Source organism: Leptodactylus fuscus, chromosome 3, assembly GCF_031893055.1.
Source record: "Leptodactylus fuscus isolate aLepFus1 chromosome 3, aLepFus1.hap2, whole genome shotgun sequence".
In the NCBI taxonomy this organism is placed as follows: Eukaryota; Metazoa; Chordata; class Amphibia; order Anura; family Leptodactylidae; genus Leptodactylus; species Leptodactylus fuscus.
This window is the reverse complement of record NC_134267.1, coordinates 177,336,771-177,359,784: the sequence shown is the minus strand read 5'-3', so window position 1 is coordinate 177,359,784 and position 23,014 is coordinate 177,336,771. Positions and strand designations below refer to the sequence as shown.

The 23,014-nt window shown below is 41.8% G+C and overlaps 1 protein-coding gene across 1 annotated transcript; it reads right to left on the bottom strand.

The window, feature by feature from the left end:
* Positions 1 to 1,036: 1,036 nt before the first annotated feature.
* On the bottom strand, positions 1,037 to 22,743 carry CCDC195 (coiled-coil domain containing 195). Its single transcript, XM_075268858.1, has 3 exons — positions 22,443 to 22,743; positions 11,355 to 11,592; positions 1,037 to 1,169 (listed from the first exon to the last, which is right to left on the bottom strand). The coding sequence occupies exons 1-3, from the start codon at positions 22,690 to 22,692 to the stop codon at positions 1,037 to 1,039; spliced, it is 621 nt and encodes a 206-aa protein (XP_075124959.1). The 5' UTR covers positions 22,693 to 22,743.
* Between the last annotated feature and the right edge of the window lie 271 nt (positions 22,744 to 23,014).

The window sequence follows — 23,014 nt, the reverse complement described above, 5'->3', positions numbered from 1 at the left end:
CTACTCAACTTCTTTAGAGGTTTCTGTCCTTTAATTCTTTTTTTTTTTTTGTCTATGCCACATTCTTTTATTTGTCATGAAACTCTCCTTAGGCCCGGTTCACATCTGCGTTTGGGATGCCACTTGGGGACCCCCCGAATGGAAACCTATATGCATAGAAAAGCGTAGGACTTTTCTCTCCGCATGTTTAGTGCGGAAACCACATGGACTCCATTATAGTCTATGGGGTCCACATGTGTTCCAAGGCAACCGCTTTTATGTGCTTAAAAAGAGGACTCCCCGAACACAGATGTGAACTGGGCCTTAGCTTTAGATTAGAAGAACAAGCCTGTTTTCTCCCAAAAATAGAGGCAGTGACCTGCACAGGTTGTGTATGGTATTACAGCTCAGCTCCAACCACTTAGACCACTAGGCTTAGATGTAATAATAGATACAACCGATCAACAGGTTTGATGCGGATTCTGGAGAGCATCAACCATGTTTTCTGATCCTGAACAATCCCTGTAAAGTTATATCTCAAAACAACACGTACAACATTCCATATGTGAATATATACAACATGTCACATAACCTGATATCCAACATGTATGATATTCTGTTAGGTCAGGAATGGAAGATGGCTGTCAGTCCTAGGCTATGTTAGAAGCATATGTGCTGGACAGTAGATATGTAAGAAACAAACAGTGGTAAGAAGCTTAGGGCGAAGAGTTGTTATGGATTGGTAAAGGAGTTTTTCGCTTCTACTTATACAAATACTCGAGCATTACTGAAGAATTCTTGTCCATTTAATTAACTAGCCCTTGAAACGGAAGAAATGCTAGATCAGTGCAGAGTTATATGTAAGATCACAACATAATACGTTTTTGAAGTGACACTGGTTTCAAATAACAAAGGACCAGTGACCCAAAGCAATGGTTTTGTCCATATGAGAAGGCAGGCTGCCAGAGCACTGTTCACATAATGTAACCCTAGAGCAGCTATCAATATAATGGCTGCTCATCACTATGTGTCAGGTGGTCTTAAAAAATTCACCAGGTCATGGATCCTTTTCTATTATCGTACTCAAGTGATTTGTGCTTTGATTTTGAGGATTCTGGAAAGTCATCTGATTTTCTTCGTATTCTCTCATATCCATTGGCAGCATAAAAGTGACAGCCTTTACTCTGCCCCTAAGAAGACAAAAAACAAATATATATTTAAGGTCCTCACACAGTATATGACCCCTTTTTATGGCCCTCACTCACACAGTATATGATCCCCTATTTTTACCCCCCCCCCAAACACACACACACACACACACACAGTATATGATCCCCCAAACCCCACATGGAGTAGTGGTTGGTAAATCTTACTTATCTGTCTACAGTCCAGTCCTGGTTGTCCTTTTTTGCCACCTCCAAGGTGCACTGCAACAAATGCTACAGAATGCCAAGACCTAAACGTAGAATCCCAGCATTTTTCAGCATAATAACATAAATGTAATGCCATCTAGAAGAGGCTGTAGAGGGCAGCCAGGACAGGACCATGGACAGGTGACTAAAAATTATTGGTAGCTGCTTATTGAAAAAAAAAACAACAAGTAGCTGCCGATTAAAAAAAAAAAAAAAATCTGCCCTCAGTTTATTCCATGAGGTGCCGCATGAGGCGTTGCCTCATGAAGGTGCGCTCCAGCAGTTGCCACTTGGTTCGGACAATGCATGCCACCCACCCTGTCTGGATACAGGATGTAGCAGATAATTAGATAAATACAAGCAGCACAGCTCGGAGCAGTCAGCTTATAAAATAACCATTTATGGGAACAGAATTAGAAGAAATTCTTATCTACTAATAGAGTGAGCAGTCTAGTACAGACATACAGACAAAGCCACAGAGTGAACAGATGTACAAGAAATACATATAGACTGATCAGTAAGACATTAACCCTGTCATATCACATCAATAAGAAACTATGATTTTGTGGAAAAACATGTCCTATTACACTAGTGGAATCCAAATCCAGAGAGAGGTGCGTGCCCTGTGTGTGAGGCTGACAGTCTGTCTCTTCTGTAGATATGGATTCTATTAGTGATAACAGACTGAGTGAAGGCAGGGAGAAATCAGTCTGATAAACGGCGACATATCAAAATATAATATATCTTAATAAGTTTCAAACATGTTTAAAAAAAAAACCCCAAAAACCTAAAAATTAAAATCACCCTCTTTTGCCTAGATCTCAAATAAAATAAAAATAAATAAAATCAAACATAAAAAATTGGGTATCCCAGCATCTGAAAATGTATGAACTACAAACATGTAAAATAATATTTCCTATTTCGGAAGTCAAAATGACCAAACCACTTTCTAAAAATTTTTTGATGAAAAGCAATTGACACATTAGACATCCCCCAAAATGGTATAAATGAAAAGTAAATCTGCCCCCACAATAGAAGACGCCTTATACAGCTCCATGTATTAAAAATATAAAAAGTTACAGGTGTCAGAAGACAGCAACTTCAAGAAATAAAGGTGTTATAACGTAAAAAAAATTGGTATTGCCGTAATTGTAATGTAGTGCAGAATATAGGTCAGGCCTGGTTCACACCTGCGTTCAGTAGTCCGTGCAGGGAGTCCACAAATCATGCAGAGACAAAAGTAGTTCTTAAAGTACTTTTCTCTCCACATCACTCGTGCGGACACCGTGCGGAAAAAACATGGACCCCATGATAACCTATAAGAAAGTGGTGTGGATGCAGGTTTTCTCTAATTCCACCCCATTCTTTAATTTTCCAGCTTGCCAGTACAGTTTATGGAATATTAAATGCTATAATTACAAAGTACAATTGGTCCTGCAAAAATTAAACCCTCATTTGGTTCGGATTAACGTAAACGTAAAAAGAACGTTATGGCTTTTGGAAAGCAGGGAGTAAAAAACAAAAATCAAGTAATGGATGTGGTTAGGAGGGGTTAAAATCCAATGTGTAGTTTTTTTTCCACACCACAAATCTGAGTTTAACCCTCAATTTTTTTGCCATGGGTATGCAGCTTGGGTCGCCATGTATCCACATGAAGATTAGCCCCATTGTCATTTTCTCTGCCCAAAGTCACAGGTCACTTATTTCTGCAACATGTATTTTCCCGTGTGATCTATAATCCGTGTGTGTGAAAATTTTTCATGCATTTGAAGGCTGCAGAATCCATATTCTCATGAGTGTAATCCAGATTTCACATGAATTTTGTCACACAATTTGCGCCAGAATCCACTTGACAATTTCATTATGTGAACATACCCCAACCTGGAGCAGAACAGCAGGGGAATATTGCATTCTTGCATTCAATTCATTATGTAAAAAGGAAACAAAGGAACATTCCCATGTGGACAGAAGAGGTGCAAAACCTGCCCCCACATACTGACCACTGACAAGATAGAGATACCAAACTCTAACAGGGAATATAAAATGCCAGGTACGTTCACCTGTAACACACCTAATGTGGTGTATTTGATCATTTGCACCAAATGTTCCACTGAAAATCTGTATGTTGGAGAGACTGGTCAGAAACTCAGAATGAGAATTAATTCACATCGCCATACAATCAAACAACAGAGAACTGATCTTCCCGTGCCAAATCATTTTTGCCAGGAACACCACAGCATCATCAATGACATGAAAATCTTGATCTTAAAAGGGAACTTTAAATCAAGGAAACAGCGACTGATTTATGAGTACAAGGCCATGACCCTATTCCAGACGTTGGACAATGGGATGAACATCTCACGTGGGTTTATGTCTTTTTATACACATCATTAAGACAGCCATTAAGATAAGAACTAGGGGATCTGGCAATTGATTGTTTGTTGTTATAAGTATATAGTAACTAGCCTCTTCCCCCCCTCCCTCCTGTAATTCTAGCCCTGTGTCCAGTTATAAATATGCAGCCTCTACAGAGTGTTTTTTAGTTATATCTGAAGAAGAAGCTCAGAGGAAAGCTTCGAAACGTCATATTCTGTCATCATTATGAGTTAGCCATTAAAAAAGGTATCACCTACTGAAGACTTGCAAAGTTTTTTTGTTTTCAATTCATTATGTGATAGATAGGAAGAATATGCAGATCTGACTTTTCATGATGTAATTAGGAAGCCAGTGCATCAAGTATGCACACCAATAGAGGGCGCTGACTGAGAATGTGCAAGTCTATCTTCCATGATGTAATTAGAAAGACAGAGTCTCAGTCAAGCAAACCAAACATTCTCAGTGAGCGCCCTCTATTGGTGTGCATTCTTGAGGCACTGGCTTCCTAATTACATCATGGAAGTCAGATTTGCATATTCTTCCCATGTTCCTTTGCACAGTGGAGCGCTCATGGCTTAATAAGACTCCACACACCTAAATGGTTATGTGATAGATTGATAGATTCCAACTGATATTGATCTGTTACCTGCAATTTCATTTCCAGAATCTCCCTGGCTATCTCTTTGAACACTGGTATTAGCCAAAAAGGATGGTGGTGAAATCTAACACCAGACCCTTATGTCCTGTGCTGCAAAACAGGGCGCCATAATGGGGGACCCATTTTATGCTCTATGTACAACACTAATACTTGACAACACCAATTATTGTTAGAAATGATTGGAAGAATTACAAATAGACTTAGCCCATAGCCTGTTTTTGGACTCTTCTGCACACTGTAGGAAAAAGCTGATTAATAACATTATATATAAAAGGAATTCCTATATATTCATAGTGACATTTAATGCCTAGACATACAGTCCCAAGCAATCTATTCTTGTTCTAGTCATGGTTAGTAAATGTGTCATCTGTACATTTAAGGAACCCTGGAACCAAATACCAACGCACCTTTATGAAAACATTAACCTTTTCAATCCTGTACAAGAAAACTTTGCTGGGATTGTTTCTGAAAATTCATGACAAACTACAATACTATAATTAATAGGAAGTAGCTTAAGTAACTAACAATTCTATTTAGATATATAGACTGCTAAAAAGTACGAAGGAAGAGAAAATTATATATATATATATATATATATATATATATATATATATGTTGGGGAATGGGAGATTAGGATTCTGACTGCTACGTATTTCAGCCTGGTTTCAGTATTTCAATAGATTAATATGAATTGCATTTCAAAGCAAGTAGATAAAAAGCATTCTCCATCTCTTAGGTTAAAACTGTCTGTCATTTCCGATTGTGGCCTGTAAGCTTCAGGTGACAGAGATTAAGAAGCAGATCCTCTTCTGCCATGAACCAATTTCTATACAAATACCTTATAAGCGTCACGGGCCAGATCCATAACAGTGTCATTATAAATTAGTCATATCTAGAAATGCAGGCGACACATTTCTAAAGAGTGTTTCTAATTTATTTCTTATATGTAATTGGGCACACTTGGATGATAAATTGATTGTACAATGCAATGGTATTGGTGGCATGTCCTCCCCGGTATGGGGGCCAGTCTGGTACACAATCATGTGTGGGTTGTGCGCTAATGGCAAATGCCACCATTTTTTTTCTGATTAGAACCTGACCTGAAGATAGAAGACTCTAGTCTATCCTATTATCCTGCAATGTTGATTGAGAGAAAGCCATGAGACATATGGCTTCGCTCCTCATTGTAATGGAAAATAGATTATTAGAATGAATCACTGACTCTACAGCCCATCTGTTGGGTAGAAAAGCTTCCATAACCATTTTAATAAAATTTGCCATTATATTATATTTAGATAATGTAAGAAACAGTCTCTATTTAGTTAATATCCAGTTTTAACATTATTACTTAGGTGCAAATTTGCTTAAAGGGTTTGTCTTCCAAATCTATGAGATGGAGATTGTGGACAGGTTGAATGAAATACTCAACCAAATCCATTCAATGCCGCTAAACAGTTTATGTAAGACCTTAAAGGGGTTTCCCATCCACTTGTTTCAGCAGTTTGCCTGCTGTCTCTTCTTCTCACTTCCTGTATCACAATCCTTCAGCAGATCAGATATGCAGATTCTTGTACAGGATGGACTCAGTGTTATCTGTGTGTTTACATAGAGAGATAACCGACCAGGCTTTATCAGCAAACTGCAATTAACTGAACGAATTGTCCTGGCACTGAGTAAGTGATGTCACTTGTCCTATCTCCCAGGCCCATGGTTATGGAAACTCTGTGTAAACAATGGGAGGAATAAGTTCACATAGCAGGAAAACAAAGCAGCATTTCTAAAGCAATATATTTAGGAAAAGTCTTCAATTTACATAAGCTACCAGTATAGATAGGATCCTTGAGATGGGATGACCCCTTTAAGATGACTTTACAAGGTTGGAGCAACTATTGGATATTTATGAGCAGCCACTTTGATTTTAAAATAAAATATATTTGTATTACTGTAAATTGGTTTAAAAACTGATAAAAGCTACTTAACGGAGATGTCCCATCATTAAATGTTATAACCTATGTTTGATCATTTGAGTGACAATTACCTCTGCTAATCATAATAATGTCAATAGGAGACAGACTCACCCATGGGAAAGGGGCAATGACCAGTGGCAAAGAGGCAATGTTTACTGCCACTATATTCATTCTCTATGAAGCTGATGTCCTGATAGCAGAATACAGCTAGGCTGCCAAGCATACAGCATTTGTTCAGCACTGAGGCTAAAGATTGGCCTAAGCAAAAGAAAGGAGAAGGAAAGCAGACTAATTCTAATAGGTAGTGGTGTAATTAGGAATGGTGGGGCCCCGTAGCAAACTTTTGATGTTGAAGACCTCAACCAACTGACCCCTGCCACCAACCCCCCCCTCGCGCATTTCTGCACACACTATAATACCCCATATTGGCCCCTGCACACTGTATTATGTCCCCATAGTGGCCCCAGTACACAGTATTGTGTCCCATTGTGGACACACATGAACAATTATTATACTCTGGGGTCTTTTCAGAGTATAATAATCGGAGACCCAGAGGGATACAAACATAACAAACTACTGTTACTTACCTATCTCCCGACTCCCCTGCATTCTATGTCGCCGTCGGGCCATCTTCTGGGACATCATGTAACCGGGACCCTGCGTCGCGGGTCATATGACGTCACATAAGTAGGCCGAAGCCTGCCTGGAGAGGTAAGTATCACAGTTTATTATGTTATCTTACCTTTCCCGAGCCTCCAATCGTTATATTCAGGGGTCCGAAAAGACCCCTGAGTATAATAGTGCTTGTGGGGCCCGCGCCGTCACTTACCAATCCTGGCCCCTGCCAAGATCAGTAAGTATATAGGGCCCGTTACTGGCTGGAGTAACTGCAGCCGGTAACGGCCTATTAAAAAAAAACGAAAAAAACATGCAGCGGTAACAGCTGCCAGGCCCCTAATGTCCCAGGCCCTGTGGCAGCTGCTACCCCTGCTACCTCAGTAGTTACGCCACTGCTAATAGGTGAAGGAAACCTATTCCTTTAATAAGATAAACTACAAAGTTTCTTACATTCACATGGACGCATTTATGACAAACAGCGTTATACACTTTAAGCTTCTGCTGCACTTGCCCATTTGGCCTGGCCATGTGATCATATCTTCTGAAAGAAAGCAAGGTAGTAAAGGAATTTTTTTTACATTAGATCAGTGGCATTCAACATCACAACCAATTTCACCCAAGTGACATTACTATTAACCTTAGATGTTCATACATTTTACAGGGTCAGATTGTGCACGGACACCAAAATGGAAACACCCAGTTTATTGCTAAAGTTCTAGGATGTATAACAGAGGGACAGCACATTACAGAGCTATAAGAAAAGATGCTCCAGATTTCGTACATTGTAGGAAATTCACTGAAACAGAAATATCGGGAGAGGAGACAGATCCTCTGTAATGTTTCATTTTTGTGTAATTGTATAATAAAGGGAAGGATACATCCATTGTATGATATTTGTTTGCTCGGGTTATTGTAAAGGACTTTAATCTAACCACAAAGTGTATGCAGTAATTCAGTATATTATAGAGGGCTCCCATGCTTTCATAGGCCATTGACTAGTAGTTGGCATCAGTATTACCACAATGCTAAGCATTAGAACATTGACTGGCAGGCTATGTTGGCAAATGGCATGATTTGTAATTTAGAATTATCCACACTTTGCTCATTTGCATGTCCTGGCACCATTCACACTAGTGAGCCATTTCGTTTTGAGAGCGTAACAATAGTATCTAACAGATTTTAGAGCAGAATGTCGGCTTTTTAAGATAATATAATTCCATTTGTTTCTTCGTCAAAGAAGAAAAACAGCAATTGCTATACAATCAATCTTCATCTGTCAACCCATATGCACACAAGTGCTAGAAGCTTCACAAATGAATAGACTTAATTACCCGAGTGATAATGTAAGCTAAATTGAATCAGAAGTAAAACACCTCTAAAGCGGTCAATGTAGCCTGATAAAATGTAATTACGTAGAAATGTTCACTTGTTAATAACATACAAAGAAAGCAGAAACTACAAGGACATCTATTCATGAGCAGAAAGCTTCAAAGATAGCGCAGAGACACACAGAGTTTTTATCTGATTCTGTAGAAATCTATGAGAATACACATCATGGAATGATCCGGCGCATGCTGCTACAAAGGGTTCCCCCATAGAGGTATTGCTTCTAGGTAAGAATGAGGAGGCCACAGGAGGCAGCATATGATGGTATATGGAGTGCCTAAAGGTCCGCAGACAATGACATAACCATAACCAATGAGTCCACGCACATGACATTGCTCATGGGGCTGCTGAGATCAATCTATAGAGAGGGATCGATGGCATCACTTGCATAGGGAGATGAAAGGTTGTACAGCTTATAGGGGACAGTAGGTGCACCCCATAGCTTGTACAATTGTAAGTATTTGCATTTGTAGAAGAGGGAAGAGCACACTTTAAAGGAGACTGACTGAAACCCAAGAAAATACATCACCAAACCTCACCTCCAACTACCAAGCTTGTGTCTCCATTCTGTGGAAGATTGTTATTTGCTGCTCACCTACCTTACTTCAGTAAACTCTACATTTTTGCACCTTTTTTCATTCAATCCTGCACTACTATTAAGGCCACCCCAACAACCATCAGGCTTATGGAGGATTACTCTAGTTACTAGTAAGTGCCCAGGGAGAATGCTAACACAACCACCCTGATCATCATTGTACTAGTCTCTGAGGAGTACTAGAGGTCTTGGCGAGTTGCTTGCAGCCACAATGTCCAGTTGTGACGGCCTATTACTCCCACGTTCTCTGCATTCTTCCACTAGGTATCCCTAGAATAGGACATACATATAAGATGACAGGGGTCATGGAGGCCTCCACTTCTGTTTCTGTACACAGTGTAGTAGCCAAGCACGCTATTACCAAACCAAAAATAATCCATATATAGGTGGGTGCTATGCTACTTTCTCTAAAAGGATATATTTGCTTGGGACTGCTTCTTCTGATAGCACAAATCATAACCAGATACCACTTACTTTGGGATCCGTTTATTTGAGACTGTCAACATGACGAATAGTTTAAGAGACACTAAAGGACGCCACTATAAGTCAATATAGTTCCTCAGGGGTTGGCGGCATTCATAATGCAACTCTGAATTTATTTTTGTCATAAACAGTAACAGGTGCCAGTAAAGAATCTAGTCCAAATTTTTGCAAACGTACTATATGAAGTGATTCCAGGCTGAAAGAATAACCATGTTAGTCTTAAAGTACTAATGTGCCGTATTTTCTGGCATATAAGATGACTGGGCATAAAAGACAACCCCCAAATTTTCCAGTAAAAAAATATAGAGTTTGGGATATAGTCGCTGTTTAAGACTACCCCTCTCCTGTGGGGTACCACTGTTAATGCACACTTACCCCTTGGCATACTCTTTAATGCTTTTTTATTTGCTTTCCAGTTGCGGACCATTTGAGGACACATTATATTCAATGCGGCCTCTTGCACCACCGGATATTTTATCCGTGGTGTGGCTGGGCCGCAACCATGGTCCGCAATTTATAGTCCGTAATGGCCATGAATTGCGGCACTGCACAGACTCGCCCATAGAACTCTATGGGCATGTGCAGCAGTTTACGGGCGTCTGCAGAGTCTATGTTGATGATCAGCAACTTGCGGACTGTGTACGACCAGCCTTAATCTGTGTGCACGGGCGCGTCGGCTGCACCAGCTGATGTCAGTGGGTTTGGCCGACCATATAATGTATAAGGGCCTCATGACTCCACTAAAGACAGATGCTGAGGGATCTAAGGAATCGGCACGTTGTGTCAATTGATTGTTTTGCTCACATGGAGGCAGCGTCTTTCTTCCCTCTCCTACTTAGCACACCTGCTTTTTTTATGAAAAAAAAAATTACAACTTTTCTTTTTTCCACCACTTATACCACTTTCCTAAGTGCCAGATTTAATATAATTTATGGCAGAAATCTGTTGTAAATGATGCTGGAAATCTCTGCCAACTATGAGCGTCAAAACTGCCAGTCTTCATAAATCAAAGTTACCTTTGAAGAGCCCTGCAGAGCTCTGGACTGTGTCAGCACTGCCTCTCTGTCTGACATGTATGACTCCCCTCTACTCCAGCTGCAGGTCCTTTGAGCTTGGTCATGTGGATGGAGATCAGAAGGGAAGGCAGAGGAACAAAATTTCTGGCCTCCCCAGCTGCTCTCTGCAAAGGTAAGCTTCAGAGTTTTGGGGGGGACCAGCTAATATATAAAGTAATGAAGTTTTACAAGTGCGGGGAATAGCACTGGTAAACTTAGTATTCCCCAAATAATCCCTCTAACTAGTGATGAGATAAATGGTTAGACTTGTACCTGTCTAGGTAAAACCACTGACTGTTGCAAGAAGCTCTGGCAGCCATGCACTGGCGAGAGTTGTAATAAATATGTCAGGATGAAATATCTCTGCACCAGCCCGCCCCTCTCTGACCTGCTCCTCCGCCCCGCTCTTCCGCCATTCACATCATGTGACTGGGGATGTGGTACATGTTTGGTGTTAAAAAATGGTCCGTGCACCAAAGATCTTCCACATTAACACCCATCTTTGCTAGAAACAGATGTACATGAGTTGATCAATTCCCCCAAAGAGTCCAAATCTCATCTCAGAACACTGTTTATCTCAAAAATTCTGATATTTTATTTTACATTTTTTGACTTGACCCCAGGGCATTTCTTTGTAGGTGACCACATTAAGTTCAGTGAACACTGCAGGATTTCCCTCCATGGTATAATGTTACTTGTTGGATGCAGGACTTGAGAAATGGGACAGAAAAACACTGTCATAATATATAACATTAAAAAGGATTAGGAATCTTGTAATTTATACAGATTTATACATATAACCAGCCGGGCAGCATGGACTGTTACCTGCACTTGTGCATATATTGCTGGAATGATCTTGTCTTGGGGATATTGGTAACCAGCATTTCAGCAGCAGTTTGCTCCTCTTTGGCTAACTGAAGATCAGTGTCTGACTTTTGGTTCGGTCTTGGTCCTGACAGTGTTTCGGTACTTGAATGTCTTTTCATGTGTGCACTGTGTTTAAAATGTTCAGAACTTGAAAGGAGAGAGGACATAGAATACCGGCGGACAGTCATCGCAGTACCTGGAGGGAAAACAGAGTTATTTGGGGTAATCATTTATATTACCAGTTGTCACATTGCTATGGATGTGCTTATTGTTATCACACTATATATAATGTTTATATTCGTATATCTTTCATACTGTATGTCACATCCATATTAAAGGGATTGTTCGGTTTCAGCAAATAAATGATATTGTTTCCACTGTATTATGAAAAGTTGTAAAATTTTCCAATACACTTTCTGTATTAATTCCTCACGGTTTTCCAGATCTCTGCTTGCTGTCATTCATTGTTTACTTCCAGTGGATAAAATCAGTCCATGGTCACGTGATGTACAGTCCATGGTCATGTGATGTACAGTCCATGGTCACGTGATGTACAGTCCATGGTCATGTGATGTACAGTCCATGGTCATGTGATGTACAGTCCATGGTCATGTGATGTACAGTCAACCGTCATGTGATGTACAGTCCATGGTCATGTGATGGACAAACAGGTGCACGGCTGTGCTGTGACTGTAACAAGCTGTGCACATGTATGTATATCATAGTAACGTACAGTATCTTATTTACGTTTCTATTTTCCAAGTTTACTAACTTGATATACATAAGTTATGACTGCTGATTTAACCCATTAGTGACAGACATATTGAATTTATACGTCAGTCAGTAATGGACCTTATTCCGCTACGACTGACTTTCTATGTCCGTAGCAAAGGAATAATTTGGGTTCATGGCAGCATGAAAAGGAATGCCCCCTAAATTGTTCTCAAACCCGCATAATGTGCCACACACAAAAGCCATGGCAAAAAAGTTAGAAAAAGTATCACCTATGCCTGTTCCCACATGGCAGGTCTTCTCCTGTCTGTGCAGTTACTGTCTTGGAGCAGCAGGTGAGCTGTCATCATCACATCACACCTGCCTGCACCCAATCACAGACAGGAGGAATTATTGGGTTAATGGCACACAGAGGACTTGTGAAAGCTCCCCTCCGGAAATACATACACTCACCGGCCACTTTATTAGGTACACCATGCTAGTAACGGGTTGGACCCCCTTTTGCCTTCAGAACTGCCTCTATTCTTCGTGGCATAGATTCAACAAGGTGCTGGAAGCATTCCTCAGAGATTTTGGTCCATATTGACATGATGGCATCACACAGTTGCCGCAGATTTGTCGGCTGCACATCCATGATGCGAATCTCCCGTTCCACCACATCCCAAAGATGCTCTATTGGATTGAGATCTGGTGACTGTGGAGGCCATTGGAGTAAAGTGAACTCATTGTCATGTTCAAGAAACCAGTCTGAGATGATTCCAGCTTTATGACATGGCGCATTATCCTGCTGAAAGTAGCCATCAGATGTTGGGTACATTGTGGTCATAAAGGGATGGACATGGTCAGCAACAATACTCAGGTAGGCTTTGGCGTTGCAACGATGCTCAATTGGTACCAAGGGGCCCAAAGAGTGCCAAGAAAATATTCCCCACACCATGACACCACCACCACCAGCCTGAACCGTTGATACAAGGCAGGATGGATCCATGCTTTCATGTTGTTGACGCCAAATTCTGACCCTACCATCCGAATGTCGCAGCAGAAATCGAGACTCATCAGACCAGGCAACGTTTTTCCAATCTTCAATTGTCCAATTTCGATGAGCTTGTGCAAATTGTAGCCTCAGTTTCCTGTTCTTAGCTGAAAGGAGTGGCACCCGGTGTGGTCTTCTGCTGCTGTAGCCCATCTGCCTCAAAGTTTGACGTACTGTGCGTTCAGAGATGCTCTTCTGGCTACCTTGGTTGTAACGGGTGGCTATTTGAGTCACTGTTGCCTTTCTATCAGCTCGAACCAGTCTGGCCATTCTCCTCTGATCTCTGGCATCAACAACGCATTTCCGCTCACAGAACTGCCGCTCACTGGATGTTTTTTCTTTTTCGGACCATTCTCTGTAAACCCTAGAGATGGTTGTGCATGAAAATCCCAGTAGATCAGCAGTTTCTGAAATACTCAGACCAGCCCTTCTGGCACCAACAACCATGCCACGTTCAAAGGCACTCAAATCACCTTTCTTCCCCATACTGATGCTCGGTTTGAACTGCAGGAGATTGTCTTGACCATGTCTACATGCCTAAATGCACTGAGTTGCCGCCATGTGATTGGCTGATTAGAAATTAAGTGTTAACGAGCAGTTGGACAGGTGTACCTAATAAAGTGGCCGGTGAGTGTATATGTGCTATTCCCATAGACAACCCCGTATCATCTAAAAAGAACAATAACAGTTTGTAAGGCAGAATAACATTAAACTAAATATGGACTTTCTTTAGATGAATTATTAATGTTAATTTCTTTATGCTGTTTCTTTTTTTTTTGTCACATATTAAAGGGGAATTGTCAGCACATTTAAGCTGCCCTCACCAGGCGTGTTACCAAATACTGACAGGGTCCCTCATTCCAAGGAACTACCTTTCATTCTGAAACATTGCTTTTTCATAAATTTACTGTAGCGAATAGCCGAGCACAGAGATAAGTGTCAGGTGGGTGGCTCCCCTCCTCTGGCTCCTCCCCTACTCACTTTTTAAAAAAATCTCCCTACTGTATATGGTGTAAGGTAAGACCTGTCCATCAAGTGGCACAGTAACAGGAGTAGCCCCATTTATTAAAATGAAAACAAATCGGGTGTTGTTACCTATAGCATCCAAACCAGTTTTACTACAGTATTAGGCTAAGGGAGCGTTCACACTACCGTCTGTGTCCGACAGGTAGTGTCCGCTCCTACTGTCTGCTCAAAATCTGGCCGGACATTAGGAGCGGACACTAGCTGTGTCCGTGACACCTGTCATTTAGTTAAATGGCGATCGGGTGCGTTATTTTGCACTCCGTGCCCTTCCTTCACTGTCCGCATGTAAAGATGTCCAACTTTTCAAGCGGACAGAAGAACCCGACATGTAGGGTTTATAGGAAGGGCACGGAGTACAAAAGAACGCACCCGATCGCCATTTAAATAAATGACAGGTGTCACGGACACAGCTAATGTCCGCTCCTAATGTCTGGCCAGATTTTGAGCAGACACTAGGAGCGGACACTACCTGTCGGACACAGACGGTAGTGTGAACGCCCCCTAAGGTCACATATTGCAAGAACATTCTCCTGCCGCATGTTCTCCTGTGGCTAACCTGTAGGTTTATTTGTGGGCCCTGCGGTTTTCAGCCTTCACGTTGCTAAATCTACAGGTAAATCTGGAAGCAATAATTTTCACGCTGCAGGTTTAACCCCTTCCCAAACCAGCCATTTAATTTTTTTTTTATACTCCTGGTCTTCCAAAATCCATAACGTTTTTTACTTTTCCATTCACTGAGCGGTATGAGGGCTATTTTTTGCAGGACAAATTATACTTTGCCATGATACCATTTATTTTCCATAGGATGTACTAGGAAGCTCAAAACAATTGAGAATGGGATGAATTAGGGAAAAAACCTCATTTGAGTGACTTACTTTGTTTTTACACTATTTTAGGGAACGTCTAATGTTTTGATCCCTTTTTATTAAAATTTTTATGGGAGGTGAATCGCCCCAAAAAATTGCATTTTGAATCTTTCAATATTGTTAATGGGCGTTCACACTAATGTCGGTGTCCGACGCTAATGTCCGCGCAAAATCTTGCGCGGACTTTAGCATCGGACACTAGCTGTGTCCGTTACAATTTGCATTATTTTAAATGGGACACCATGTGTGTCCTTTACTGTCCGTGTCTATTATTTATTATTATTGTTTATTTATATAGCACCATTAATTCCATGGTGCTTTACATTTGGGGGTTACATACAATTCACAAAATATACAGGTACATATCATACTAACAGTGATCGGCTGGCACAGTGGGGTAGAGGGCCCTGCCCGCGAGGGCTTACAATCTATGAGGGAAGGGGGTAGAGACAGAAGGAGAGGGGGAGACTGTACAGATGGTGGTGCGGTGATAGTGTTATTGGAGGTTGTAGGCCTTCCTGAATAGGTGAGTCTTCAGGGCCTTCTTGAAGCCTGTGATTGTGGGGGTCAGTCTTATGTGTCGTGGTAAGGAGTTCCAGAGTATGGGGGATGCACGGGAGAAGTCTTGGAGACGGTTGTGTGAGGAGCGGATGAGGGCAGAGCGGAGTAGGAGGTCGTTGAAGGATCTGAGGTTACGTGTGGGCAGGTAGCGGGAGATGAGGTCAGAGATATATGGAGGGGACAGGTTGTGGATGGCTTTGTATGTTAGCGTTAGTAGCTTGAACTCAATTCGCTGGGCTATGGGTAACCAGTGGAGGGACTGGCAGAGGGGAGCAGCCGATGAAGATCGGGGGGTGAGGTGGATTAAGCGAGCAGCACAGTTTAAGGTGGACTGGAGGGGGGCAAGGATGTTTGCCGGGAGTCCATGCAGAAGGGTGTTGCAGTAGTCTAAGCGGGAGATTATGAGGGCCTGGACGAGCATCTTGGTAGTTTCTGGGGTGAGGAAGGAGCGGATTCGGTGGATGTTCTTGAGCTGGAGGCGACAAGAGGTGTTGAGGGTTTGAATATGTGGTTTGAAGGATAGGTCAGAGTCCAGGGTTACCCCAAGGCATTGGGCCTGTGGGACAGGGGTAAGTGGGGTTCCATTAACTTTGATAGATGGGTCAGGTGGAGGGGCCATACAGGATGGGCTGAAGATGATAAACTCTGTTTTCTCCATGTTGAGTTTGAGAAAGCGGGAGGAGAGGAAGGAGGCTACGGCCGCTAAACAATCTGGAACTCTGGCCAACAGGGAGGTAATGTCTGGTCCAGAGATATATATTTGGGTGTCGTCAGCATAGCAATGGTACTGAAAGCCATGAGATTCTATGAGTTGGCCCAGGCCAAGGGTGTAGATGGAGAACAGGAGGGGTCCTAGGACGGAGCCTTGGGGGACACCTACAGAGAGAGGGCGTGGTGAGGAGGTGGTGTGCGAGTGGGAGACGCTGAATGTGCGGTCAGAGAGGTATGGGAGATCCAGGAATGGGCCAGGTCTGAGATACCAAGGGATGAGAGCATTTCTAACAGGAGGGAGTGGTCAACTGTATCAAAGGCAGAGGAGAGGTCGAGGAGGAGGAGGACAGAGTAATGGTGCTTGGCTTTGGCGGTTAGCAGGTCGTTAGTGACTTTTGTTAGGGCAGTTTCAGTGGAGTGCCGGGGTCTGAAGCCTGACTGAAGTCTGTCAAAGAGCAGGTTGGACGAGAGATAGGAGGAGAGTTCTGAGTGGACGTGTTGCTCGAGAAGTTTTGAGGTGTACGGGAGCAGTGAGATAGGACGATAGTTGGCAGGAGAGGATGGGTCCAGGGACGGTTTCTTAAGTATAGGAGTGACAGTGGCATGTTTGAAGGCTGAGGGGAAGGATCCATTGGTTAGGGATAGATTGAAGAGATGGATTAGGGCTGGAGTGATAACTTCAGTGAGCTTGGGGATGAGATGTGATTGAATTGGGTCGAGCGCACAGGAGGTGAGGTGGGATTTGGAGATTAGGGAGGAGAGTTTTTCATCAGTGATGGAGGAGAAACAGGTCAGGGATGGGGAGCAGCGAGTAGTTGGGTGGATGGATTGTCGGGGGAGTAGGGTGAGGCTGTCTCTGATGGTGTCAATTTTAGTTTTGAAGTAGGAGGCGAAGTCGTCAGCTGAGATAAGTGATGTCGGAGGGGGGGGCGGGAGGACGGAGGAGGGAGTTGAAGGTGGAGAATAGTTGTTTGGGGTTGCGAGAGAGTGCGGATATGAGTGTGGTGAAGTAGACCTGCTTGGCGGCGGTGAGTGCGTTCTTAAATGTGAGAACTGCCTCTTTGTACCTGAGGAAGTCCTCCTGGGAGTGGCTTTTCTTCCAGAGGCGCTCTGCAACCTGCGAGGCACTTCTGTCCTAAAGTGTCCGTTTACAAAGATGTCTGCTTCAAAAATCGGACATCTTTGTAAATACAAATGTATTTCAGTGCTGAAAAAAAAGCCTTCCATTGACTTCAATGGGTTCCTTTTTCAGAAGTCAGGAATTCTGGCATTTTTGGATGTTTAAGTCACAGCATGGGGATGAAATGTGTTTAAAACTTACCCACAATGCTGTTAGTGTAGATGGCAGTAGGTTACCAGCAGGTGATTTTGCAGTTGTTAACATGCTACGTTTATGTACCGTGTGGCCACGGCTTTACAGTTTACCCATATTCACTTCTGCTTTCTCTTAAATGCTGCAACATTTCAGAGTAAGGCCGGGCCCCACGTTGCGAGTGCGCAGTTTTGGCTGCAGTAGAAACCCGGTGGCAAAAAAACTCTGCATATTACAGTACCTTCAAAGTAGATGGGAAAACTGGTGTTTTCCATATAGGTATAATAGACAGAAAAGCTGCAGAGTTTTCCTTATCTTTCTATGTAAAATGCTTATGAAAAAAACCAAGATGCATTTCCGCCACAGTCTTTTCCTCAGCATTTTTTGGCAGTGATTCAATGTGTGGGACCTTAGCCTAGAATTCAGTTAGTTGTCAGTTCTTCATGCCACTGATGGTTAGGGCAGCATAAATATGCTGGCCAGTTCCCCTTTGCATTCACATGGAGAAAAATGGTGAGGAATTTGGTGTGGAATTTCAGGGTTGAAAAAAAAGACTCCCTTTGATTTCAATGGGTTCCTTTTTGTAGCAGAAAAAGAAACCCATTGAAATCAATGGGAGGCTTTTTTTCAGAACTGAAATTCCACACCAAATTCCTCACCATTTTCCTCCGTGTGAATGGACCCTTAATGTTCAGACTTCTTCCTTTGTGTGCTCACACATGCTTTTCATTACTTCTATTTTTAATATACCAAATTGTAATGTATACACTTCTCCATCTGTAGCTATGTGTGAAAACAATGTCTCCTGGGAAAATGGTTTTCTCCCATAAAGCTAAAAGGGGATCTCTGGTGACTTTCCTTCTTGACTCATTATATTGTCTGAGGTCACTACAGGTCCTGGAAGCTGCACCAACAGCTTCTAATAACTTAGGGGAAGGTAATGGGGGCATGGGGACCTGAGGTCAAGTGGAAGGTCTCAATAGTATCTGCAGGCAGCAGAGAGATACCTCCTGATTTCATAGCAACCCATGCTAGAAAAAGCAGGTCACCTTGTGGTCATGTCACTTATTGAAGAAGGTTATTGCCCTATTTCAGATGGTTTTTATGGCAGTGGCAATAACAGAACTCTGCTGCGGATTGTTTTCTCTGTGATCCTAGTTTAACCCTTTATTGGCACAGGGTGGTTGGACATTAATGCCAGGTAACTTTTTTCACATCTTCCATCTCCGTCTTTCAAAAACTGTTTTTATTTTTCAGTCAACAGAAACATCTACAATTTTATCATTACTTTTTGCATTTTGTTTGTTTTTAATGCATTCACTCTACATTACAAAATATCATAGCTAAATAGTCCGGCAGGTCATTATGATTACTGATAGTATATTTATATTGGTTTTATTATTACCACTATCACTGAATAAAACACCATTTGCATGGGGCCACCATATTCTGATATCAGGAGCTATGTCAGGGCTCTATATTTGCAGGGCAAGTTGTAGTTTCTCTTGATACCGATTTTTGGGATGTCTCCCTTTTTGATCCCTTTTTTGCTACTTTTTGAGAGGGGCAAGATGATCAAATCATATTCATTTGTGTATTGTGTTTTTTCTTTTCTACAGTGTTTACCACGCAGGATAATTATTGCTATTTTCAGATACTGTAGACTTATATGCAAATGGAGATATCTAATATGTTTTTACTTATTTTTGAAACTTTCTTTTATACTTTTAAAAAAAAAACTGTTCCTGTCCCACAAGGGATGCTATTGCAGTACATTGTAGATAGTATCCTTATTTGTAATAGGGAAAGGAACCCATCGATCTGAGGGGCTGGGGGATATGGTGATCTTCCCTTTCCATTGTTTCTACTCTGTAGTCTTTCTGATACAGAAAAGTTAAGGTACAAAGTTTGAAAACAATAGAAGTCATAGTGGGTTGCAGCTTCACCCTAGTTACACTGTCTGTTCCACTTGGGTATGACTGACATTTCCTTCACAGTCCCCTCCTTCCCTGATGTCAATCACACCCAAGAGGTGATTGACACAAGGGGCTTGAACCAGTGATTCCTTGATCCATGGTAAAGTATATTAAAATATCTATGCAGTTTATCGTACTACCTGTCTGTGTGTATTAGGGCAAGGTAGCTAGGAAGCCATTGATTGACTGATGTAGCAGTTGACAAGGCTCTCAGAACCCTGCAATTTCAACACATGGGGTTGAGGGGGTAAAAGCATTGATACACCCCAACCCTCTTAGATGGCTTCATTACTTTTGATCATGGTATTTGAGGGGTTAATTTGCAGGAGTTGGAGCATTTTCCAACTCCCATAGCTAGTCCCAGGTCCTGGCTGTACAATACAGACACAACCCGAAACTGAATTAGCAGGTACAACTCTTGTGCCTGCAACAGATCTGTGCCAAACTATTACAACCCAGCACAACGTACTAGTATGGTGCAAAGTGTTAAGGGGTTAAAAACAGACGTAGCATTTATAGCACAACATAATAGTATGGTGCAGGGTGTTAAGGGGTGAACAAACATACATAGCATTTATACTTTAATATTCTAATATTTACAGGATACAGATATAACCTTTTATACAATATAGCAATATGAATGTATGCCATGTAACAATGCTCTCGCATTACAAATGCCTGTTATAGGTGCTGTTAGCTTTCCATGATTTCTCCAACATATATTTGACCCAGCGTACACATAAATTAAAATATATTTCCAATGCAGAGAAATCATCTTTAATACATTAAATACAATGTCGCCTGGGGAATAGTGTGATAAGAATAATGAGTTCAAACAGATTCGTAAGGAGACATAATTCTTTCCTGTGGGTATAGGACTGATAACTAATGTATGGGTCTGCACTGTGTCCCTGCATATGTCAGGTCATGAGCTATGAGCAGGCCGGATGATACATGAGCAGATCATGATGTCTTTAGAATTCAAGGTTTGGCTTAGGTGGCAGGGGTAACATACTAATATAGGAAGGCTGAATGACAAATAGTTCAGCCCATTCTAAAGTGGATATTGTATACTATTACTTTCAAGAAAGTGAAGATAAAGAACCTAAAGACCATTGCTGATCAGGAGGGCCATCCTATATGGACAAGACATCCTGAAAGATACTTGTACAAGGCAAATGTGCAAAAGTCTACACAGAGAACAAAATGACTAAATAAAGTGTAGGCCAAATCCAGCACACACACTTTCTAACCCACTGTTTCACAACCTTTTCAGACTTGAGGCCACCTTGGATTTTTTTTTCCCTTGGGGCTCCCCCACCAATTAATTTTTACCAAAAGACAAAAAAAAACCCAACAGATTTTAGCGCAGTTTTTGAATTTACAACGGAAACATTTATTTATTACCATCTTACTTGTATAGCGCCATCATATTCCGCAGCGCTTTACAGATATTGTCAGTCACTGCACTACATAGAGCTTACCATCTACATTTCCTATCAGTATATCTTTGGAGTGTGGGAGGAAACTGGGGTACCCGGAGGAAACCTACACAAACACAGGGAGAACATACAAACTCCATGTAGATGTTGTTTTTGGTACATAAATATGTTTCACTTGTTCCTAAGGGTCCAACACAATATAATGCTCCCCAGTTGCCTCCAGACAACGTATAATGCTCACCAGCACCCTCACTTTACAATGCTCCAAAGTTGCCTCCAAGACATATACTAATCTTCCCTAGTGGCCCCCAGATGTCTAATAATGCTCACCAATTGCCCCTAGACACTTACTGCTCCCCAGTGGCTCATATACAAGTAGTAATGCTCCCCAGCGACCCTCACTTTATAATGCTCTAAAGTTGCCCCCAAGACATATACTAATCCTCCCTAGTGGCACCCAGACACCTAATAATGCTCCCTAGTAACCCCCATACACCTATTAATGCTCCCTAGTAACCCCCATACACCTATTAATGCTCCCCAGTGGCCACTAGACAATTAATAATGCTTCTCTGTGGCCTTGAGACACATAATAATCTACCTACTGCCCCCCAGACACCTAATAATGCTTCCCAGTGATGCTCCCCAATGGCCCCCAGACACATATCAATAATAATGGCTCCCCAATGGCCCCGACACTGCAGTTGTGGCATATAAATAAAATATAATGAACTGAATTATAGGCTTCCATAGTTTGGTCTCCTAATCTCACCGACTGGGCCGATCTACCCAGAAAGTATTTGGGCATAGTAGATTCTGGCTCAGTCAGCATCCCCATCAGCCCCCTTGCTATTGCTGATTTGTCAACAGCTTTGTGATAGGGATTTACTCCTTCTGCGCACAAACCAGATCAATCTCAGCAGTTTATAGGACATCTTAAGTGTATAAGGACACAAATTGCTCTGGAAAACAGCCATAGGGGGTGCAGAGGTAGCACAAGGACCACAAAAGAAGCTCCAAGTATAAAAGGCATATCCTAGGTGAGGCCTCTATAGACTTAACATTTTAGTAATAACTCTGAATTTCGTTGCATTCTATCACACTTGGTACATAGTATGGTATACCCTTAATGAAAATGGACTGAGTTCTAGGGCAAATAGATATTCTATGGAGATGTTCTCTAAAATGATATTATAATTAGCTTATACTGAGGATAATTTGGCTTATCATAGGAAAAAATAGGTAAAGTAGTCTATTATATATAGAGATAAAGTACCTGGCACTAATAAGCCAGGGTATGAGGTTAATATAAATGATACGGACACTTGTACGCCAATAACCCCTGTGCTTGCTTTCATGCACAGGTAACTGAAGCTTAGTACAGTACCTGTCTGTTCTTGCCGCAGGTCAGTGGATTGGACGGACACATTTCTGCGTAGCAGGCCTTTGCACTTCATCTCTTCCTTTTGTGTCTGGTCATATCTAATGCCAGTTCTCGGCTCTCGTTCCTTGCCGGATATAGTATTGTGTCCAGTCTGACTTAGTTCTCCTCTGAGTTCTTTGTTCTCTTTCTCTAGCTTGTTGATCTCTGTCCGCAGTTCTTTGATCACCCTCAGTAAGTGTGTGTCCCCCTCCATTAAAGGGCTCCTCTACTTCAGGCTGTCTCTCCAGTATGGTGGTATCTCTTAAGGGTGCTGTAAGAGTCAGTACATCTTCTGCTTGCAGCATTATTTACTAAAGCTCATTGTACAATAGCAGGCAGTCCCTACACCCAGCTCTAGGTCGTCTTTCATCAGGATGTGAGCTTGGATTAAGCGTTTAGACAAGAGGCCTTTAATTATTTACACCTTGGTGGTTTTTGCTTTCGGTGAGACTTTACTATGTTTATGACTGTCAATGTAGCTTCTTGTTATGTCTCCATGATTGATTAATCCTTAAATAGCTATAGGCCTTCACAAT